General features: G+C 33.7%; 5 protein-coding genes across 6 annotated transcripts in view; 1 reads left to right on the plus strand and 4 right to left on the minus strand.

Moving 5' to 3' along the window:
* LOC21385051 (basic leucine zipper 61) overlaps positions 1 to 2622 on the minus strand; it is a 5702-nt gene extending 3080 nt beyond the window's left edge. Inside the window, exons 1-4 of one of the 2 annotated variants that reach the window (XM_024167613.1) lie at positions 1775 to 2622; positions 1571 to 1661; positions 1330 to 1456; positions 1180 to 1227 (exon numbers count right to left, since the gene is read on the minus strand). In XM_024167613.1, the coding sequence (XP_024023381.1) occupies positions 1208 to 1227; positions 1330 to 1456; positions 1571 to 1661; positions 1775 to 2397 (861 nt within the window). In that variant the 5' untranslated portion in view covers positions 2398 to 2622 and the 3' untranslated portion in view covers positions 1180 to 1207. Of the gene's footprint in view, positions 1 to 1179; positions 1228 to 1329; positions 1457 to 1570; positions 1662 to 1774 lie in introns of those variants that run through there. The other variant, XM_010101199.2, reaches the window with a different exon arrangement.
* Positions 2623 to 10670: 8048 nt separating this feature from the next.
* LOC21385052 (ervatamin-B) lies at positions 10671 to 12440 on the plus strand. Its single transcript, XM_010101200.2, has 2 exons — positions 10671 to 11141; positions 11711 to 12440. Exons 1-2 carry the CDS (start codon positions 10691 to 10693, stop codon positions 12298 to 12300), a joined length of 1041 nt encoding a protein of 346 aa, XP_010099502.1. The 5' UTR covers positions 10671 to 10690; the 3' UTR covers positions 12301 to 12440.
* A 169-nt stretch (positions 12441 to 12609) lies between these two features.
* Positions 12610 to 14856, minus strand: LOC21385053 (pentatricopeptide repeat-containing protein At1g06270). Its single transcript, XM_010101201.2, has 3 exons — positions 14833 to 14856; positions 13321 to 14447; positions 12610 to 12755 (listed from the first exon to the last, which is right to left on the minus strand). The coding sequence occupies exon 2, from the start codon at positions 14393 to 14395 to the stop codon at positions 13361 to 13363; it is 1035 nt and encodes a 344-aa protein (XP_010099503.1). The 5' UTR covers positions 14396 to 14447; positions 14833 to 14856; the 3' UTR covers positions 12610 to 12755; positions 13321 to 13360.
* A 1324-nt stretch (positions 14857 to 16180) lies between these two features.
* On the minus strand, positions 16181 to 18977 carry LOC21385054 (glucosidase 2 subunit beta). Its single transcript, XM_024167611.1, has 5 exons — positions 18831 to 18977; positions 18513 to 18626; positions 17443 to 17538; positions 16622 to 16828; positions 16181 to 16547 (listed from the first exon to the last, which is right to left on the minus strand). The coding sequence occupies exons 1-5, from the start codon at positions 18919 to 18921 to the stop codon at positions 16444 to 16446; spliced, it is 612 nt and encodes a 203-aa protein (XP_024023379.1). The 5' UTR covers positions 18922 to 18977; the 3' UTR covers positions 16181 to 16443.
* Positions 18978 to 21065: 2088 nt separating this feature from the next.
* LOC112092179 (LOB domain-containing protein 2) overlaps positions 21066 to 21878 on the minus strand; it is a 1428-nt gene continuing 615 nt past the window's right edge. Inside the window, exons 3-4 of the mRNA XM_024167612.1 lie at positions 21398 to 21875; positions 21066 to 21127 (exon numbers count right to left, since the gene is read on the minus strand). Coding sequence (XP_024023380.1) covers positions 21066 to 21127; positions 21398 to 21875 — 540 coding nt within the window. The remainder of the gene's footprint in view (positions 21128 to 21397; positions 21876 to 21878) is intronic.

A 21878-nucleotide genomic window follows, 5' to 3' on the forward strand; every position in this document is an offset into this window, starting at 1 on the left:
TGTAGCCACAAAACAAAAATAAATAAATATAGCGCATGAACTATATATATATATATATATATATATATATATTTATATATAATTTTTGACAACCAACATATTAATAAGTGCACATGCCACAGACGTCACATACAGACTAAACAGACATGACATATATACGGGCACACATGTTTGTATAACAATTATATTCATTTATATCGGATCATCTTTGATCTTTTCCCTTTCTCATGATATAAGTGCACATGCCACAGACGTCACATACAGACTAAACAGACATGACATATATACGGGCACACATGTTTGTATAACAATTATATTCATTTATATCGGATCATCTTTGATCTTTTCCCTTTCTCATGATAAAGTTTGTGAATATAGAAATCATGTAATAGGGCAAATTTTCCTAGAGAACGATACACCTAACTACTATATATGTGGTTTTTCTAGCTACTAATTAAGGAAATTAATTTTGGTCGGTGGAGCACTAATTCAAGAAAATAAAAAGGAATTATTTTCCGATCCAAAAGTTGCTAGCCATCCCATGCACATACACAAATAGACTAGAGGAACTCTTACATGCATGATGAGCTAATTAATTTCTCCTTTTTCTTCTCACTCTTAAACTACCATGTGATTGGCCTTTATAAGGCGCCTTGTGCATTGAATGTTGGTAGATCAAAAGACAAATTAAGTTTTGGAAGCTAAAAAGTTTGTGATATCAACGTCAATGAGACAATGAAAATAGTGTATATGGACCCAAAAAAATTTATTGGAGTTCATTCGGGTAGCTAGATCATTTGGTTGGTTAGAGACTTACTTACTCGGCTGATATATTTTTTTTTTCTCCTATGTCATGTAAACATTCTCCTAGCTAGCTTCTTCAACTTATGCAATCATTGTAAACAGATGACTTTTTACAAGTGTACAAATGTATCATAATTATCAATTGAATTATAGTAAAGAATTTTAAATGTCATGTTCACTAACCTAAATATATGTACATGCACACAAGAATTGTAATAAAAAAATAAAAAAAATTAATTACGTCTTCATGATTACAAGTATTGACCAAATCCTACATTGAATTACAATTAGCTTCATGTTTTGGATATGAACAAGGTTTATATATCTAATTTCTTGAAGACTACTTTAATTAATGAAATAATTAGAGCACTAACCATCTTTGAATTAATTAACGTCTTCATGATTACAAGTATTGACCAAATCCTACATTGAATTACAATTAGCTTCATGTTTTGGATATGAACAAGGTTTATATATCTAATTTCTTGAAGACTACTTTAATTAATGAAATAATTAGAGCACTACCATCTTTGAAAATCTTATCCTGGGCCAATGCGGCAATTCTTTGTTTGAGAGCGCTGTTGTCGACATTTAGAAGCAAACGTTGATGGTCCAAAAACGCAACTCGCGGCGACAACACCGAAACTTCAGCCTTCAATTTGCAAAACAAAGATTAATGTTAAGTCATTCAAATGGACCATATTATGAGCAATTAAACAAAAAAAATTAAATTAAATTAAATTAATTAAACTAATTATAAACATACTTGTAGGGAAGTAACACTGCGTTCAAGCTCCGAGATGTATTGTAACTTCCTGACCCGTGATCTTTGGGCCGATTGTCTGTTTGCCAAGATTCTAATGCAAAAGAAAACGATTAGTGATCAAGATTATAACTTAATTAATAATTATTAGCTCTCTATATTTACAATTATTCTAAATTAGTTGCGTTTATTTTTTATTTTTATTACCTCTTAACTCTTTTAGGATCACTTATCCTATCAGCATTCATCGTTGTCGCTGCCGCGGCCGTATTAGCAATTGCTTGCGCGCCGTCGGATTTGCATTGGCTCTCCACCTCCTCAGATTCATTCTTGATCACATGCGGCTTGCCGCAATTATTCCGATCGAGCTGCATTTCCTTCTCGTCGTTGATGCTGTTGTGATCGGACGGCGAGGAAGGGCTGGAGGACGACAGGGTGGGGCCTGCAGCCCCCGCCCCCATGGAGGCGATTTCGTCGTTGAACATGGACATGAACTGCTCGTCGTCGAATCTATCGAACTCCACACCCTGATTAGTCCCCGGAAGCAGCCCTCCTTGTCCAGCTGCCGCCGCCCCCGAGGCGCTGCGGCACTCGTCCAGCATTGGCGTCTCGAGGAAGGTAATCGAGTCACTGACCGATCTCCTGTGGGAGCCCCGCCTCGCCGTTGAGAAGTCGAGAAACTCGTCAACCCAAGACGGGTTTGTCGCGCCGCCGCCGCCGCCGCCGTTGGCAGTTGGGCCGAAACTGGCCAGGGAAGGAAGTTTTTGGTGGGAAAGTACGTCAGGCCAATTGGGTGACATGTTAGGGATTTTTGGAGGCAACTGTGCCATTATTTGTTTACAAAGCTTGCAAAGATATTGTACAATTATTCTCCAGTATTGTCAAGAAAAGAATAGCAATGCAAATTCAAGCCACAAGAGAGAAATTAGCTAGAACAATTAATAATGAGAGAAGCTAGAAAGGAGAAGGAGATGGGAGAAGAAGCAAATAACCAAGATAACAAACTTGTAAGAGAGGATCTTTATAAATGTGGGTTAAGGGGGGGAAAAGAAAGCCAGAAAATGGGAACAAGTTAAGAAACAACAACATTCATGATTACAGATCCCAATATATCTTGTTGCTATATCTATCTATATCCATGGGGTTTGTGCAGTGGGGTCACATGGGGAAGGGGATTGGACAGCTAATGTACAGGCTGGGAGAGAAGAGGTTGAAACTCAACGGTATTACAGGAAAGTCGCCACTCCTAGTTTATTACAGGAATAAATATATTGAGCAGTCCCTAAATTCTTTTCTTTCTTTCAAATTAGTCCACGTAGTTAATTTTGTTCTAATGAATTGCCCCTAAACTTAAAAGGTGTTTTGTGAATGGTTTTTCTGTTAAATTTTGGATGGAAATCATCAAATTAAAGTCATGAAATGCGAATTTTATTCTCTCCTTAGAAAATGCTTGTATTAAAAGTTTTACTTAATTTTGTCACTAAACTAAAAGTATGTGCCAAAATTAGTTGTTCTATTATATAAATAGAACAAAAATATCAAATATTCGAAGTTGTATAAAATTTAGCCTCTAAATTAAAAAAAAAAATTGCCAAAAGTTAATCCTTACATGGATAATTAATGGATAGAAATCATCAAATATGCTTAGCTTAAACTTTAAAACGTCATTCTAAAATGTGTATTTTTTTTTTTAGCCCACAGTCTCAACCCTAATCTTGACCCAACCCCCACCTCAATCTTGGTCCTAACCTCACAACAAAAAAGTTTTTAGTTAAAGAAAAAGATTTGTAAAAAACAAAAAATAATTTCATCAATCTTAAATAAAAAAAAATTGAAACAATTTAAAAGAATGGAAAAGAAATATTAGAGAATGTGTTTTCTAAAATAATCACCCTTTTATTAAAAAATCTTTTGATTTAAAAATATTTATTATGAGACTTAAATTGTCGATATTTAATTTTTTCCCTCCATTTATTTAGTGGTGTAATTAATTTTGACACATTTTTCTTTTAATTTAAGGACTAAATTAGGTACAACTTCTCATCTTTAACATTTAGCACTCAACTTTAACAATGTTTCTTAATTCAGGGATTAAATATAGTTCAACTTTCATTAACCACTATTTCTAGAGAGAGAGAGAGAGAGAGAGAGAAAATTTAGGGGCCCATTTTTGAAATCCAATTGATCGGTTCATCCAAAATTTGACAGAAAGCTCATTGCTAAGACACCTTTTCAGTTCAGGGATTGTTTACCAAGAAAAATTGACTACAGGGATTAATTTTAAAAAGAAAAAAGAATACAGGGATTGGTACTCATAGATTTATTCGTTTATTATAAGTCTGCCCAATCAGCAAGGCCACCACGTGCCCTTGTGACCGTCTCACTAGTTGGCCACATCTTATAATAATAGTATAATCATTTTTACACGTCCATAGGAAACATTTTATTCCTCTATACTTGTATATGTACCACAACTCAACTCACTGCGTCCTCATCCACAGAAAGTTTGGCCTCCAAATCATGGCCGTCCGATCAATTATCATCATGGGCATACCCAATTTTACTCGGAGCTTAATTGTGTTAATTGAATTTGAGTTTTGACACAAAAGATCATAGAAAAAGAAAACTTAGAGATTAGGTTCTAGTTAACCATATTATGAGGACAACTTCAATATTAGAGGTAATGGAACGGATTTTTGTATAATGGAAGTGTTGATACAAATATATTGAAAATTTCCCCTTTTTTTTTTTAAAAAAAAAAAAAGCAAAAATATATTGAGAATTGAGACTCTGGTTAAAAATGATAAAACTCGAGCTAATTCTTATATATACTCGATGATCAAAAGTACTCATAGATTCATCACTAACTGAAATAACAATTTTTTGCCAATATAATTAGGGATACATCTTGATATTTGTATGGTCAACAAATTATCATATATATTCACAAGGCGTACGAGATTTAGTGCGTAAAATTTGAATCTATAATCATTTCCCTGTTGCAAAATACACCCATGTGCATAGAAGCTTTTAGGTGTGAGCTAGTGGTTATAATGTATGTGTGCATGGGTGCCAACCAAATAAACTATATAACAGGTAAATAAATTAATTATGTTAAATAGTTTATGAGGTAAGTTGAACTATTATTATATAATATTGGAATTTTATATACACATATATAAATATATATATATATATAAATATAAATATATAAATTATATATTAATGTTGGATTTGGGGCCTTGAGCTGTGATAGAAAGAAGGGATTTTATAAAAGAATCATGTCGTGCTCCCATGTGAAATGTTTGCACGCTCTAAGTAACTTTGCTTTGTCCCCAAACCACACCCACATGTAGGGTACTATCTGTCCTCTACATTTTTCTGTAAACTCATCGGAGTAGTACTCTAGTTCTTGGTAACTTCCATCACCCCCAAATCTGGAGCTTTTGTTTGTTTAATTAATTTTCATTAACAATTTAAGGCCTCGTTTACTTCGCTGATTCGAGTTTAGAATTCGAGTTTTTCTACAGTAAAAAGCTCTCACAAACAATTACATCTAATTTTTTTGCTACAGTAAAAAGCTCTCACATAAAATCACATCTCAACTCGAATTCTAAACTCGAATCAGCGAAGTGAACAGGGCCGTGATTGGGAAGCACTAATCATGATTAGCTAAAGAGACGTAGTATACAGTTTAGTCTATAAATATTATTATAAGATTATTAGTTTGCCGTCTTCTATGTCAAAAGGAAGTGCCTGCCAATGAATATCTTCACGGACGTACTTCCTCTTCTGAAAATGGCACATGTTGGTGGGCATATGTACGCATATATATATATATATATATATATGTCATGATTCTTATTCTTGTAAATTATATAATTTTCATCTATGTCATTATTACGCTTTTGACAGGAAACGATATGCTGTCCTCAAACTAATTTTATAAATACGTCCCATGCTTCAACGTTAATGTGTTACTTAAAAGGTGAGCACGTAATAAGAAGTCATTATAAGATTGTCAGGGATATATTTATATGGTAACTACAGAAATAAACTTGTCCTTAAAATATATAGGCATGTAAAAAGAAATTTGGTCGAGTGATTGAATTTGGTTCATCCGTTTTTCTTTTTCTCTTTGATTTTTGTTTTGTTTGGTATTTAAATGTCGGTCCTTGAATTAGCTAGTTTGGTTTACTTTGTCAAAAACCTAACAAACTAATTGACATTTAAGTCCATTTAACTACAATTAACAAACTAATTATCTATATTCACCTGTTACATGCTTTTTATGTATATATACTAGTGGCCGGTGGGAAAAGTGAAAAACTACTAAGCTGCTATAAATTAATTTTAGTACAACTTGCAAATACCGTAGTATATTAATTAGAGGATAATTCATAGATATATACGTATGTACGTGTATACACGCATATATATATATATATATATATACGAGTTAATATGAAATTTACGATGTGTCTTTTATTAAGAGTTTCAAAAGTCTAATATGTAATATGTTTTTAAGTTCTTATGCAGTTATCCTTTGCTGATATATACATCATATTTTGGCACATTCCCTTGCCAACAAAAATATTAATTTATCTCGATTAAATAATATTTCAATTAATTAATAAATTTTTATGGTCTTAAAGGTATAGAGATTTAACTGTATAATTACTCCTCTGTTTAGAATGGAATATCTGGAGGGAACGAAATAAAAACGCTCATGGCTCTTTCTTACATTCCCCAGCATCATTCAGTGACTACCACTTATCAATCAAAGGGTATATTTCTTCTCAATAGAATGGCACGCGTCGCACCCAAGTCCGACCATTATTTACATGGTCGCGGTCAAGCAAAACGGATCTCGCCTTATCGTAGTTGTTACAAACTCAATATGAATGTTGCTATTTCTACTACAAAACAAGTTATGGAAATCTGAATTATAAGGGACTTTAATTTATTGGTTTTTTAATGGCAACAATATTAGCAAAAACTTAGATTATGCCTTTTCTTTTTTCAGTTGGTAGAGTCAGAGTACGTATTGAAAATTGTACAAGTTGTGAAGACTAATAATGTTGGTCGTAATGAGCTTGGTGTTTTATTGTCAAATATGTTTAACTTTTGTCTTTTGTCGAGGAGATAAGATGTCTTATTTACCATTTCTAATTCTCAAAAAAAAAAAAAAAAAAAAAAAAAAAAAAAAAAAATTTTAAGGGGGAAGGGGAAAAAAAAGATGAGAGATCATAATGCAAATTAATATTCCAAAGTATGAAATGACTAGATTACTTTATTATTAGTAACGCGTTTGGTTTCTTTTCTTTTCTTTCATTGTTTCTTCTTTTTTTCTTCCTCTTTTTTTTTTATGAAGTTCGCAACAAAGATCTCATATAATTAAAAATAAAAAATAAAAAGGGTTAGAGATCATATCTTGAACTGATTCGCTTGACGTCCATAAATGGAACTAATTTGAGGTGCTTAATTAATTAATGCTAGCTAACTGCTAAATGAATTATCCTTACAAATCTTATTACAAGATTTCACAATAATAATAAAAAAAATTTAGAGATGTATATTTATTTTACATCAGAAACATAACATACGTTTTGCCCATGAAAAATTTAATACATTCAACCTCCACCTAGTATATAAATCAAAATCGACACTTTCACATATAAGCTCTGAATTAGATTCAGTTCATAATTGCAAGAATATAGATATATTCACTAACATCCAGCAATATTATCTATTATGTTTACTAGGGAAAAGAAGAAATGCCCGATAACAATCTTGCCTTGTCAGATACATTTCTTTTATAATTGGTTATTTCATGTATAATTAATTAATTAAATATGAGGAAGATTAAGAGTATATTTAGTTAGGAATAAGGAAAAATGAGTAAAGAGACCAAAGAGGTACGTACCACAAGAAGTTGATGTGAGCAAAAACAAAACCTCTAGTGGCTCCTACAATAGCATATTTTGTCCCATTTCACTGCCTCTTCTTTGTTCTAGATAAGAGCGCTACAGCAATATTTTAAGTGTCTTAGACCCACCATGTGATATAATTCCATGTGCAATGTTCTCTCTCTCTCTCTCTCTCTCTCTCTCTCTACAATGACTCTTTTCATGGACAACTCCTAGCTAAAGCAAAAAATTAATTAATTAATTAAAATTTTAAAATTTTAAAAAATAATGTCAATAAAAAAAATCTATTTATCTTTTCTCTCTCCGTTTTTTTTTTTTTAATTTTCTTGTGCTATTACAGTACTTTGGAGCATGGGGCACATGCTGTGGCCAGGAGAAAAGATTCTTTGGTGCAAAAAGTACCATCTCTACAGATTCTAACTCGCTGTTAGTGGATATGACATATTGACATCTGCAAACGAATTTCATGATATACTAAAGTGCTGAACAACTACTGATTGCCTTAAACATTCTAATTATTAACTTATAGTACTTACTGGGTCCGCCACATTTAAAAAATATTTGGTTTATAAATTTAAAATTATAATTTAAAATTATTTTTAATTTATGTGTATTTTTTTTTTAAAAAAAATACTGTAACGAGCCATAAATTATGACACGGATTCTCACTCTAAACGCACGCTTAATCAACCGACCCATGTTAATATATGATATGGGCCATATGACTCGAGCTGATCAGTGGTTGATTTAAGTACAACTCAGTGAGGGCTACCGCCTCCACTCAAATTTTTTTGAAAAGAATATTACCTTTAAAAATTTTAAAATTTTACACTTAAACTCTCACTGAAATAATATATGCTCACACTAAAATAAATATATTTTCTTATATGGGGCTAAGATAATTTTTTTTTAAAATTTATTGTACGCCCTCATTTAAGTGAAATGCTGGCTCCGCCACTGGAAGTAATTAACGTGAAACTCATATTTGTATTGATAAGTAAATTTTATTTATTTTTGAGGATGCCATAATTGAGTTGATAAAAATTTTTAATGGTTCGTTTGGTTTATATATTTCAACAAATATTTTTCTCTTACAAAAAATATACGTAAATCAAAAATGATTCTAATCTTTATTAACCAAACGTCTCCTAAATTTTTGTAAGAAATACCATTAAAGCAAAAAGGTTTCAATTTTGATAAAAACTTCTCGCTAAACAGAAAGTTAGCATTAGAATATTTCAAGAACCTAGCTACGATCCAATTCCACCTTCACTAGGGTTGAGGAGTGATTATGGAAAAGAAAGAGACTCGCAAATAAAATAAATAAATACAAGAGAGAGACTTTTTTTCCTTGCAGTTTTCTTCATATATACAAATATAATCTCGATAAAAAGACTCAATATTAATAACATTGATTAAATAATAATTTTGGCAAGTCCCGACTTGATCCCAAGAGTATTACGCGATTAAATAGTATCTCAATTAATAAATAAATTTTTTTGGTTCCAAAGATAATGCTGACAAAGTACTCATTGAAAGTTTGACCGTTAAAATAAAAATGGGAAACTATTCAGTACTGAAGCAACATTGATGACCTTTTGAAGAGAAAGAACATAAAATGTTTGCTCACGCAGGATTACTATTACAAATATCTTTTTCATATTGATTCACATGCTTCGTTTACTTTATAAATATAAGTTTTTAATTTAAATTGAGATATGATATTTTTTAAAAGTTTTTAATTATAATAAAAAAAATTAAATATGATATTTTTTAAGAATTTTTAACTATAAAAATTTAAAATTAAAAACTCAAATCGCTAAAATAAACGAGGACTATTGATCGTTTGGCTTGTGTCTTTGTGGATGATATTCAACTCAAATATTTCAGGAACCATCTTTTTCCCTTATCAGATAAAATTTAAAAAAAAAAAAAGAGAAAGAGAAAAATATATCAATACTTGAGATGAATTAAAATTAATAGGCCAATAGTTTACATAAGTTAACAAATAGGCTAAATTACTATTTTTGTCCATACTTGTCTGGTTATGAACCATAACTTGACAAGTTATTGTCCATAACTTGTCTGGCTATAAATCATAACTTAACAAGTTTGTCCATAATTTATCTAGTTATGAACCATAACTTGACAAGTTATGACCTATTAATTTCTATAACTAAAAATTGACCTATATACTTCCTCAAGCTTTTTATATTGGTCTATTTTTTACTATTTCCGAAAAAAAAAAATTACCGTGATAATCTTTAGAGTCTCAAACTCGTCTGAAGATTATAAGTGATGGTTAATAGTGCGAGGCCTTTTGACAAGAACTGAGCAGGGTTAAGGTATCATGATGTGTGTGTGTGTGTGTGTGTATTATAGAAGGAATATATAATAACAGTTTTAAACACTCGCATGTTACGAGCAAAACTCGAGCAAAATCGTCGTCAATTGACAATGGCTAGCAGAGAGAGATGAGTCCCGTGTTTCTAACTTCAACTAATTATTAGTTTGTTTCATTGGGGTTTTACAACTGATCCATTCTATTTGCATGAATTTAGCCTTACCATATGCATGAGTAGAAGCTTAAGGCTATAGAGAATCTCCAATTAGAACCGTTAATCCATCATACTACTTCATAGAAATATATTGAATAAATTACTTAATTGGTCCTCGAACTATACTTGAACTCTTAATTTGATGCTTTAACTTTAAAATGAGTACTTTTAATTGTCAAAACTTAACAGAAATAGAATCAAAAAATGGCGTTACATGCACAACGCGCCCAAATGCTCTCTCTGTTAATTTTTTTTGAAAATTTACTAAAGGAACTAAACAAGTGTTACAAATTTCTGGGGACTCAAAAGCTTAAAACTCTCAATTTTAAAGTTTTAAGGATCAAAATAGCATAGTTTAGGGGCCAAGTGGGTAATTACCCAAATATAAAATACTTGTCTTACAAGAATTCTTCATCAAGCAGAACGAGAAAAAGAAGGAAATTCCTAGGCCAGGAATATCAAAAATAATCTACCTGAAATAGAAGCACAAACAAGCATACCATGGAGCAGATAAATACGTAGCAAACTAAACTTGAAATGAGCTCTATATTAACACCAACAGACTCAAACATATTCACAAGCATTTTGGAGTTATAAATTCTCACCTCACCCTTCACATTCTTTCAAGGCCAGCCATGGAAATACCTATAGTGTTAAGGGGAGCTAGTTTGGCCCTTTTAATCCTGTTGACATTGTTGCCACCTTCAAGGGTGTACTCCACTGAATACAGGCCTCTGTGGCGTGAAGAGCATAACCGACAAGCCGTGAGGCAAAGGTATGACAGATGGGCAGAACAATATGGCCGAAACTACGGAAGCGAAGAGGAGAAGGAACTTCGGTTTCAAATTTACCATATGAACCTTCTGTTCATCGAACAAGTGAACTCCCAAAACTTTTCTTACAAGCTTACTGACAACAAATTTGCAGATATGATGAATGCGGAGTTTAGACTTAGGCTCCTAGGTTATAGACCCCTGTTGCATAATCAAACAAGCTTCAGGTTTGGCGGGCCTATGCTCGTGCCAAAACAAGTCGATTGGAGAAAAAATGGCGCCGTCACTCCAGTCAAGGATCAGGGCCAGTGTGGTAAAGATTCTAGCTTCTGTGATAATGAATTTGATCTTCAACCTACCAAAGTAATCCAATTCATCATTAGCACACACAAAAAACAAAAAAAACCTTGCATAACTTTAGTATCAGTTAACCAGATGTAGTGATCATTACTATCCTTTTGTTTCCCGTCCTTCATTTTATTTGCTCTTATTTTTTATTTTCCGTTAAAATTTGTAGTTGAGTGTCTTTGACATAAGTTAAGTTGAACCATCTTTTATACTTGGATAATCAGTTTTCTTAGTATTCAAGTACATAACCTAACTGTTTTATGGTCTTTTTCATCCAACACGCGCGCACGCAAAAAAAAAAAAAAAAAAAAAAAAAGGAAAGTGTGCAAATAGTTCTTTGTACAAAAACCGAAGGACACACGAAGTCATTCTTTATAAAGTGCATACTATATCACGTCGCGAGAAGCTACCATCATAACATCTTGACCTTAAATTAGAAAGTGTTGGTGCTTCCAACAGTTAAATAGTACCAGTTGGGCATCTTTTGTTTTTCATTATTTTGTTTTAATAGTGCTTGGCTCTGGTTCAACACAGGAAGTTGTTGGGCATTCTCTTCCGTAGCAGCTGTGGAAGGTGTCAATCAAATCAAAACAGGGGAATTGGTATCTCTATCAGAACAAGAGCTTGTGGACTGTGATGTTAACACGGGGAATCAAGGTTGCAATGGTGGATACATGGAAAAGGCATTTCAATTTATCAAAAGGAATGGAATAACCACCAATGGAAAATATCCTTACAGAGGCGCTAATGGCAGGTGTGATGAAGACAAACTGAGAGGCCGAAGAGTGAAAATAAGCGGCTATGAAAAAGTACCTCACAATGACGAAGAAAGACTGCAAGCTACAGTTGCTCACCAACCTGTCTCCGTCGCAATTGATGCTGGTGGTAGCGAGTTTCAATTCTATTCTCATGGCATCTTCAATGGCCGATGTGGAACAGACCTCAATCACGGAGTAACAGTAGTTGGCTACGGAGAAGAAGATGGCAAAACTTACTGGCTTGTGAAGAATTCATGGGGAACAGAATGGGGCGAATCCGGTTATGTAAGAATACACCGTGGTTCGGTAGACGGGCGAGGTACATGCGGTATTGCCATGGAGGCCAGCTACCCTGTGAAGGACTGATAAAAACTTGATAATTTACATATGGTTTGCAGGAAAAATAAATGTCATCTTATCCGGCCGTAACTTATACAGGAAATAGCAACTATTCTACTGTGGTTATTCAAATTAACCATATATGAAATTTACATGAAATGGACCTGGGAAATTACAAGGACATACCAAGAAGTAGAATACTGATCTATTTTCCTTCAACATTCTAAATTTTCTTGTTTGAATTTCATCTGACCAACCCCGCAAAACTTTTTCTGATACAAACCTATATATAAATATTAAAAAAAAATAAAAAAAGTAAAAAAGATCGTGATTTTTTTTTTCAACTGTTCCTGCTTCTGTTGGCTGCAGAAAAATTTAACAGGGAAACATGTTGCAAAGCTTTAAACATTTGAGAACTAAGTTCCAACTGTTCCTGCTTCTGTTGGCTGCAGAAGAAATTAAATCTGGATTCTGGTTGACTGCTGCATTTGAGAGAGACAAATTTAGCCATAGAGAATCGTTAATGTAACCGAGTTGGTGTACAAACAACAGAAGTTGTGTAATTTCCATTGTCCCCTTGCAATTGTAAAAAATTTGAAGGATATAAATTTGTTCGGCGACAATAAGACTGCAGAATTATGAATTTTAACGCTCTCTTCATTGTTCACCATTGCAATGAAGAAATAAGCACCACGGGAACAGCAACAGATAGATTTGCAACTGGCTGATCCGAACATTAAAATCAGGAGAAATGCTAGCATCGCTCTTTTTGTCACTCTCTGTCACTTTCTTTATGCACTGTTTGACAAGTGACTCCACCAACATGATATATTATTAATTAAACAGAAAATGATATAGTGCTCTTTTTGTCACTTTCTTCATACACTGTTTGATAAGTGACTCCACCAAAATGATATATTATTAATTAAACAGAAAATGATATAGTGCAATCCATCTATCAAACAGTGAATACAGAGAATGACAAAGAGAGCGACAAAAAGAGTGACGCAAGCATTTATAAAAATGTATTAGTTGACCACTCCCTACCTTATATTCTGTAATTATTCTCCAGAGTTGATACAAGTAACTAAGACCGCAATTCCACAAATCTTTGCCGCACGGCACACGCAAGCTTCCATTCACCTATGCCAGCCAACCTTTCAACAAGCTTCTGCCTCACCCCAATGTACGGTAGAAACCCTTTCTCTGTCATTCCCATCACCACCTTTCCTGCCAAAATATACTCACCACACTCCAAACTCCCTTCAACCACCAACTCATAGCTCTCAAACCCAACAACATGGCCCTCCTTCACCAATAACTCAATCATCTCGACAGCTCTCCAGATTTCTCTGTTTGCCAGCAACGCTGCCGCCAGTTTGACTATAGTCCCCTGCCTCGGAGTCAATCCGACTTTCTTCGTCATTTGCTGAAGCATGTCCAGTGCCTCAGCAGTCCTCCTGAATTTGCACATCGTTTTAATCACAATGTCATAAGTCTCTGAATCAGGAATACACTCTGCACCAGCCATTCCCTTTAGGACTTTAATCGCCTCTGACAACTGATCAACAGCACACAGAGATGATATGAGGTAATTGCACGTGCCACAGTCAGGATGATATCCGATTGACTTCATCTCCAATAAGACATTTTGTACAGATCGACACTGGCTGCGTCGATGGTCCAGCCACGCAGAAGAGAGGAGAAGGTGCGTTTGGGGGACAGGCACACAACCCGAGCGAAGAGTCTGTTGGAGGATGGCAAGGGAAAGGGGCAGCGGATCGGGCCTTTGCAGAGTGTAGGACAGGAGGCAGGAATAAGCAATCTGGGGTCTCGAGCGGGGTCTGAGCGGGAGAAAAGATTGCAAAATCTCATCAATTATTTGTGTCCTAAGGACCTGTGGAAATGTAGAAAGGAATGAGAAAGGATTCGGGTTTTGGCGTGCTTGTTCAAATGAAGTAAGAAGATCAGGAATTTTCTGATAGGATTTGGCTTCAACTGCATCTTTGATGTTTTCCTGAAGCATTGGCAATGAAGATCCCGAATTCATGGAGCGATACCGAAAGACGCCATAAGAAAAGGGTAGAAGAGATTTCCAAACTTTTGTTGTTCCAATCGCCATTAAAATACATGTACCAGCAGTTATACTTGGAAATGAAACCTGAAAATTTTTCCTGGTGCAGTGACATAAATAAGACATTTGTATTCATTCATATATTATTAATAAAGAAAAGAAGCCACACTCATTGAGGAATATTGTCGAACATATTATAAGCAAAATGCATGTAAAGAACAAAAGGAAGCTTGAAAAACAAATTTGGTAATTGGTAGAAGATGGCATATTGCATTGTGTTTCTCCGATCAGAAGAAAACAACTAATAGGCTTTAGATATTAGTAAAATTCTCAACTTTGATTGGCACGTAAAAGTTGAGGGGAAAAACAAGTTGACAAAACCCAGAAAACAACCACCGAAGACCTGGAAAATAGAAAGAAGATGCTCAAAGGCAGCATATTGGAGTAGGAAATGCATAAAACTAATGTCTTTTGTAGGAAATTACCCGGTTTATCCGTCTAATTCGTTATGGGTCAATCAGAGATGGCCAAAACTGCAATAAAAGAGAGACGCCTGCTAGTCGTTTTGTCATGCAATTACGTTCTCCGTAACAAGTTGTCGTGTCCAAGGCACTGTCGTTTTCTTAACCCATTGTCAGGTATGCGTTTGTTTAATAGGATGTTAGTACTGTCATTTACATACATACATAACATATATATATATATATATATATTATATATATATATATATATTGGATCCATTTGTATTTGACGTTTTTCTCTCGTCGTTTTTCAAGTCTTTAATAAGGAAAATGTTATATATCCCTATGCGGTTCTGGATCTCACAATTATAAGAGGGTGGGAATAAAACCCATAGAAGTCTCGAGTTTGAGTTTGAGGTACATCAGACAACTCTAATGAATTTCTGACAGAATCTACATTTAAACATCTGAAGAAAAAATTGTTTACAGGAGAATCACTACGTCAAACTAAATTTTTCCTATTCAGGTTGAATATGACTGGAAAATAGAAAAATAAAACACAACGACAATTACTTAGCCTGTAATGTTGCTTATTCTCTAATAAAATATTATAATTGATGTGTCAATCTTATTACAAATTTAATATTTATAAAAAATAATAAATAAATAAATAAAATCTAATGCATATTATTTATAGTGTTAAATTTTTCATATGCAATTCTTCGTAATAAATTTCACAAATGACAAATTTAATATTTGATTACTATTAGTTAATATATTTACTTTTTCATTTTATCATTCCAAATTTTACATTTTCAAATTATTTTAAAGTTAAAAGTATAAAACTTAAGAATAAAAGTAAATTTAACATTTAAAATAATATTATGCATTAAAGTTACGTATGGTAACATAGTGAATTTGAGGTGAAGTGTTCTTCTTCTCACCAACCCGGCCTGTGAAAAAAAACACTCACCATCCGCCCCATTAACCTACATAAGTTGGCAGCATATGGGGCGCGTTTTCCCATTACAGATCCATGATACTCAGGGTGCCCATTTACCCAATTAGTTTTTTTTCATTGTAAAATAAATAAAAAATAAATAATCAATATAACCATACAAAACATTAAGTTAAAAATAAAAGAAATATAATTTTAAATTTTCATATATTATGTTATATATTCTACTTAAAATTATATATTATAGCATATTATATACAATATATTTAGTTTTAAAATAGGATATAATTAAATGACGCAATAAACAAAGAATAGGATAGAGACCCCTAAACTCATCCCCACTTCGTGCCCACACCGGGTTAAAATTTTAACCCGTTTCTAACGCAAATCTGTTTAAAGAAGCACAAATAAAAATAATATAATATTTTTTAGTGCTAATATACGATCGGCATTAATATTCGCATTGGAGATGATCTAAGCTTATATTTTCATTTAAAAGACATGACAAAAGATTATATCTCTTTTCTGTCCCTCACTGGCCGCAAATTCTCAAAGTCATTTTCACTGCTGAAATCAACTTGCTGTATCAAGTTTCCGTCCTGTTACATTTAAGCAACTGGAGGTTCTGTTCGGGCACAATAAAATCCCCACAAGCTGGAAGCAGCAAACATATGGACTCAGCGATAACTTCTTCTTCTAGACCTGGCACGCCTTTGGAATATCCGGAAACTTACCGCGCAGCTGATGAGGAATAGCTGTATGATTATCACCACCTTTAAACCTGGAATCACCAAGCCAGAGCTCAAAATACATGTGGTGTTTAGCTGTTCAAAACTGTATTGAGCAAAAGAATACCTAATAGCTTCTGAATCAAGTCATCCAACTTCATCCTGTTTTTGGTTTCTTTTGCATAAATGTTATCCAGATCACTGACTGTTGAAAGTTCGTTAATTTCGCTAAACGGGGTAGTGTCATCACTTTTGTATGCAAAATTCCCACCCATGACGCATGTGTTCGGACAACGGATACTACCATCATTCTCATCACTTCCATCACAGCAATCTACAGATATCCAATTGGCAACTCTATCAATTTGGGGCCATGGCAAATAAATAAGTTATACAATGAATTGATCAGTATACAATACATAAGGGGGACTATGTCACAAGAAAGAGTGCAAAAAAATCTGATTATCAGGGGAAGAAGAAAAGGATTTTATCAAAATAAACATGTCATCTCAGTTATCCAAACTTCTTAAACGGCCCATTGACTCCTTATCCTTATCTGGACTAATTCAATATATAAGTAAAACCTGCAATTTAGTCAGGTTCGAGATAACCATATGTTCAATAGCCACACCCCGTTTCAACGCAAAAGCAAACTATCATAAGCAATAAGGTCTTAGCCATGTCCATACATTTCGATCATCAAGTGGAACTAACTAAAGAGGTCTAACTAGTAACCATATTGGACATGAAAACTTACCACAAATACCTGACAAACCTGTGATTTAGTCAGGTTTGAGATAACCATATGTTCAATAGCAACACCCCATTTCAACGCAGAAGCAAACTATCATAAGCAATAAGGTTTTCGCCATGTCCATACATTTCGATCATCAAGTAGAACTAACTAAAGAGGTCTAACTAGTAACCATATTGGACATGAAAACTTACCACAAATACGGTCATTAATGCGAGAGGAAAAAATAAATTGTGGTGTACTCCCTAAATTTTTACAATAAAATTTTCCTGCTGGACAGGCAGAAGTCCCTGCAATAAGAAAAACAGAGTTGATGTCCACTGTGAAATAACTTGAATCCAATCAAATGGAAAACACACACACACTTCAGTTGTTTACGAATGTAAACGCAAAATGAGGCATTAGGCCAAAATAGTCTTCATTTTGACACTAATGTGATCAAAATTTTACAACTTTTTGAGGTTTCCACGGCAAGAATTTACCTTATTATTTACTTGCTCAGAAGAATTTTAATTTTAGCTAGCCGTTCAACCACAGGTTAATTTCTTTTTCTAGCATAAATAAAAAATATTTATATTATTTTCTTTTATGTGACGATGCATCGATAATAACTACAACTAATTATAGAATGCATTACCATGATTACCGATAATTAAAATAATTACTAGAAGAATTTGACATGTCAGTGACCCAACAGAAAATGATCAAAACTAGCACGTTACTTTATTTTTTTAAAAAAAAACATTAGATACAGGAAACTTAAAACGCACTTGGCAATTCACTCAAAAATTAACCTATCCCAAGGTTTCCTTTTGGTCTCTTTTATATTACCTTGGTTGAAACAATGAACATCCATCACTAATAAATCAGTTCAGAAAGTCAGCTTAAATACATTAAAGCATCAAATGGACATAATTGTTTGTAAGTTCTAGCCCATAATTGTTTGTAAGTTCTAGCCCGTTTAGTTCGCTGATTCGAGTTTTTAATTCGAATTGAGATATAATTTTACGTGAGAGTTTTGTATTGTAATAAAAAAAATAGATGTGATTGTTTGTGAGAGTTTTTTACCGTAACAAAACTCGAATTAGCGAAATGAACGGAGCTACCTGATCTCGTACTAAATCTTGCATACATTCTTTTTCAAGAGAAAGAGAACAAAATAAATACCGAACATCAAAACAACACATTGAAAAATTGGCACCAAAACTATTAAAAAACATATATGTATCAATTCAAAAAACAGAACACAAGTACTCGACCATACCGGGCTCATCCGTCCCATCGGCGCAATCACAGTAATCGTCGTTGAGACGAGCCCGGTCGAAGGCTTTGGAGCCGTCCTTGCACTTTATCACCTCGGAAGCGAAGTACTTCGCATCTGAAACCCAAGTAAGAATTCGATTTCAGAGAATTTAAGCAAGAAAAACTGCCAATTTGGGATCTGGGTATGTTGGAAAAACTCCAAAAACCGAATTTCTCGGATTAAAAAACAAGACCCATGTTGAGGTTTCTAAAGGTGAGCCATAGATAGAAATTAGAAAAGCGAGAATCTTTGGTGTGTGAGAGAGAGAGGGTACCGAACCGAGGGGGTGAACGCCGAGGAGAGGTGGCGATGCGGCGGAGTGGACGGTGGCGAGGACGAAACAGGCGGAGAGAAGATAAATGGTTTCCATTGCCGTTGGGAGCTTCGGAATTAGGTATTGACTAGAGAATTGATCGCATTTTCATAAGTGTTATAATTCAAACTCAAAGTCAGTGTGTCCCCACTGGCACGTTTCAAATCCAGTGGTGGCATAACACACATGAATAGCCAATAGGGACTTTTTTTTTTTTTTTTTGGTAGGAGCACCCTTGTCATTACTATGCGGTATAGTCCACACTCATTTGAGTACAGAAATTTAATTAAAATCACATTATATTAAAAAAAATACATATAATTAATAATTTTTAATATAAATTTTACGTTTAAAAATAGAGAATTATTGATAATTTAACTTTTCTGATTTTATGAGAGAAACTCTCTAAATACTTTTATTTTATAAGAGTGACTAAAATGGTTTTTGAATACTCAGAGATAAATATGTTGTCTTAATTATTTAAATCGAGAGATAAAACTCGCATTTTAATCTTATCATGGACTAATAATAAAAACTAAAGCGGTAATTTAAAATTCTGAGAAAGGTAGCAAAGAAAGTCGATCCACCTAAAGCAAACGATTGAAAACCTGCAACATACCTTCCATATTGAGATCGCGATCCGGATCCGTATACGAGGCTGTACCAAAGCAAGCACCAATAGCAGTTAATCGAGAAGTATATCCAGTAGTAGATTCGGATGGATCTCTTGTTAGGTTCATATTAGTAGGAGTAGCGAACTAGTCTCATCTTTTCTTTCACTCAACTCAACAGTATAAATGCATCAGTCGACTCTGTGGATTCCTTTTATTCCCTTTCTTCCAAATATCAATCCTTTTGTCAAATCATGTCTACACGGGAATAAATCTTTTCAAAGTGAGTCCGTTTAGTTCATAGATTAGAACTGTGAGATTAGAATTATTTTCGATTTACATATGTTTTTTGTGAGAGAAAATACTGTAACGAACTATGAATCATGATTCGAATCTATATGTTTTTTGTGAGAAAAAATACTGTAACGAACTATGAATCATGATTCGAATCAGAGAACGAATCCTCCAACCAAACGGACTCTAATATCCGGAGCTTTTTAAGATTCAGATGTTATTTCAGATTTTTCTCTTGGGTTCCAAACCTCCACTTTATACCTTTTTTCGCTTAAAAAAATCTGTAATTTGAAAATAGTCTCACAGATTTTCATGTAAAACTTGAACTTGAGATTTTCGTGGAACAGGAGTGGTGCCAATGTGGATAGGTAGTTCAATGACTTGAGTCATATACGTTGCAACATATATGATATGTTTGGTTAGATAAGAGTAAGTGGTGTTAAATATACAAAAGCTCTCAAGGACAATTATGTGTGTTTTGTTCTTAAGAAGTTGAAGTTTTAACGAACTACTCTGAATTGTTAAAGTTATTTGGAGGTGAATTCTTACGTGAATACAGAGACATTGCGGATAAAAAGAGAATGTTGTTTCCTGTGGTTTGACTCACATGACGGCTATATAGGTTACTTGAGCAATAGGTCAATTCTGAGTAACACCGATTTTGTCATCTTTTTTGTGGCCGGTTTCATCAATCCCCATGGTCAGTGTTAAGAGTGCCGTTTTTTCTAACAGCCCTAACAATAATGACATACTTTGGTTTTTTTTTTTTTTTCTGAGTTCTTTTATTCAATTAAGGATTAAAGATTTTACCCAAGTCTTTCCTTAAAATCCTTTCCTTGTTCGTTAACTTCGAAGTTTTTAGGGGAAATCATGCTAGATGAGCCCTACTAAGAATGTGATCGATCAATGATACGTTTTACTATTTATTTCTTTATAGGTTTTTCATTTCTTTTTTTTTTTTTTTCAAAACATAATCAAACTGCACTCTTAATAGAATGCTTATAACCCAAGCTTATGAATTATGATCACTAACAGTATTCTTTAGCTGTTCAATTAAGTGGGTCGATATTCCTGATATTTATTTGTGGATCCACACGAGAGCTTCTCAATCTAAGGATCGTTTTTTATGATCAAGTGCGCCAACAAAATTCCAATCTCGTAGTCTGTTTACAACTCAACCGGAATTACTATCTTAACATGGAAAAACTTTCCAGTAGAAGAAGAATAAGAAGATAAAAGACAAGATTAATTTATTGGGGAAGAAAATAATGAAAAGAAAAATTAACACAAAAGATATTAAGATCTTCCGTCCCATATTGTGCTTTCAATTGTCTTGCTATTCACTTGATTCAACTGACCTGTAACAATATTAAAAACCAATCAGAGAAAAAGAATATATTTTCAATTACTAATAATTAGTAAAGAAAATGATACGCATCATGAAATTAAAACAATTTCATAATGTAATTGTAATATAACATGTTAATTGTAAGAAGTAAAAAGTTGTAACAAAACAATATTTTCAATTTTGGGGAGAATCTACAAAATTTTGACAGGTATGTATTCATAACAAAATTTGTCACGACATGTATCATTGCTCGAAAAAAAAAAAAATGATGAAGAATTACCTGAGAGATAGTATTGCTGATTAAAACCATTGATTGCATGCTGTTGATGTTGTTGTGACACTATAGGAACAACATTATCAACATTCTTTTCCTGCCTTATTTTCTCCGGACTTTGCACATAACTTGAGGCATAACTAAATGGGCTTTGGTCCACAATAACACTCCCATTTTCATGAAAATAACTCAGAGAGTTATTATTAACGATCCCTCCAACCATTCCATGATTACCATTAATCCCATTACTAACACTATTCCAATTCACCAAACTTGACAAAGATTTATAAGCCCCATTCCTGAAATTCCTGCTTTGAGCTGATAAGTGCATCATTTGGCCGTTTTCTTGGCTTTTATACAACTTAAGCTCTTCAAAAACCTTTCTGTACTCAGCATAAGGACCCAAGACAGGGTCTTTTTGCCTACAACAAGCCTCCCAAACCAACGAGTCCACGGCTCTTCGCCGATCTTCCTCGTTGACGCTCTT

This window comes from Morus notabilis, unplaced genomic scaffold (assembly GCF_000414095.1).
Source record: "Morus notabilis unplaced genomic scaffold, ASM41409v2 Scaffold60, whole genome shotgun sequence".
Taxonomy (NCBI): domain Eukaryota; kingdom Viridiplantae; phylum Streptophyta; class Magnoliopsida; order Rosales; family Moraceae; genus Morus; species Morus notabilis.

What these genes read in the sequence shown, in the direction of transcription:
- LOC21385054 (XM_024167611.1), bottom strand. Translation starts at nt 18,921, where the DNA reads ATGGAAACCATTTATCTTCTCTCCGCCTGTTTCGTCCTCGCCACCGTC. An exon ending in CGATGGGACGGATGAGCCCG is followed by an intron (nt 17,539 to 18,512) that starts GTATGGTCGAGT and finishes TTCTTATTGCAG; the next exon opens with GGACTTCTGCCTGTCCAGCA. An exon ending in CTTGATTCAGAAGCTATTAG is followed by an intron (nt 16,548 to 16,621) that starts GTATTCTTTTGC and finishes TGGTGATTCCAG; the next exon opens with GTTTAAAGGTGGTGATAATC.
- LOC21385053 (XM_010101201.2), bottom strand. Translation starts at nt 14,395, where the DNA reads ATGGCGATTGGAACAACAAAAGTTTGGAAATCTCTTCTACCCTTTTCT.
- LOC21385052 (XM_010101200.2), top strand. Translation starts at nt 10,691, where the DNA reads ATGGAAATACCTATAGTGTTAAGGGGAGCTAGTTTGGCCCTTTTAATC. An exon ending in CAAGGATCAGGGCCAGTGTG is followed by an intron (nt 11,142 to 11,710) that starts GTAAAGATTCTA and finishes GGTTCAACACAG; the next exon opens with GAAGTTGTTGGGCATTCTCT.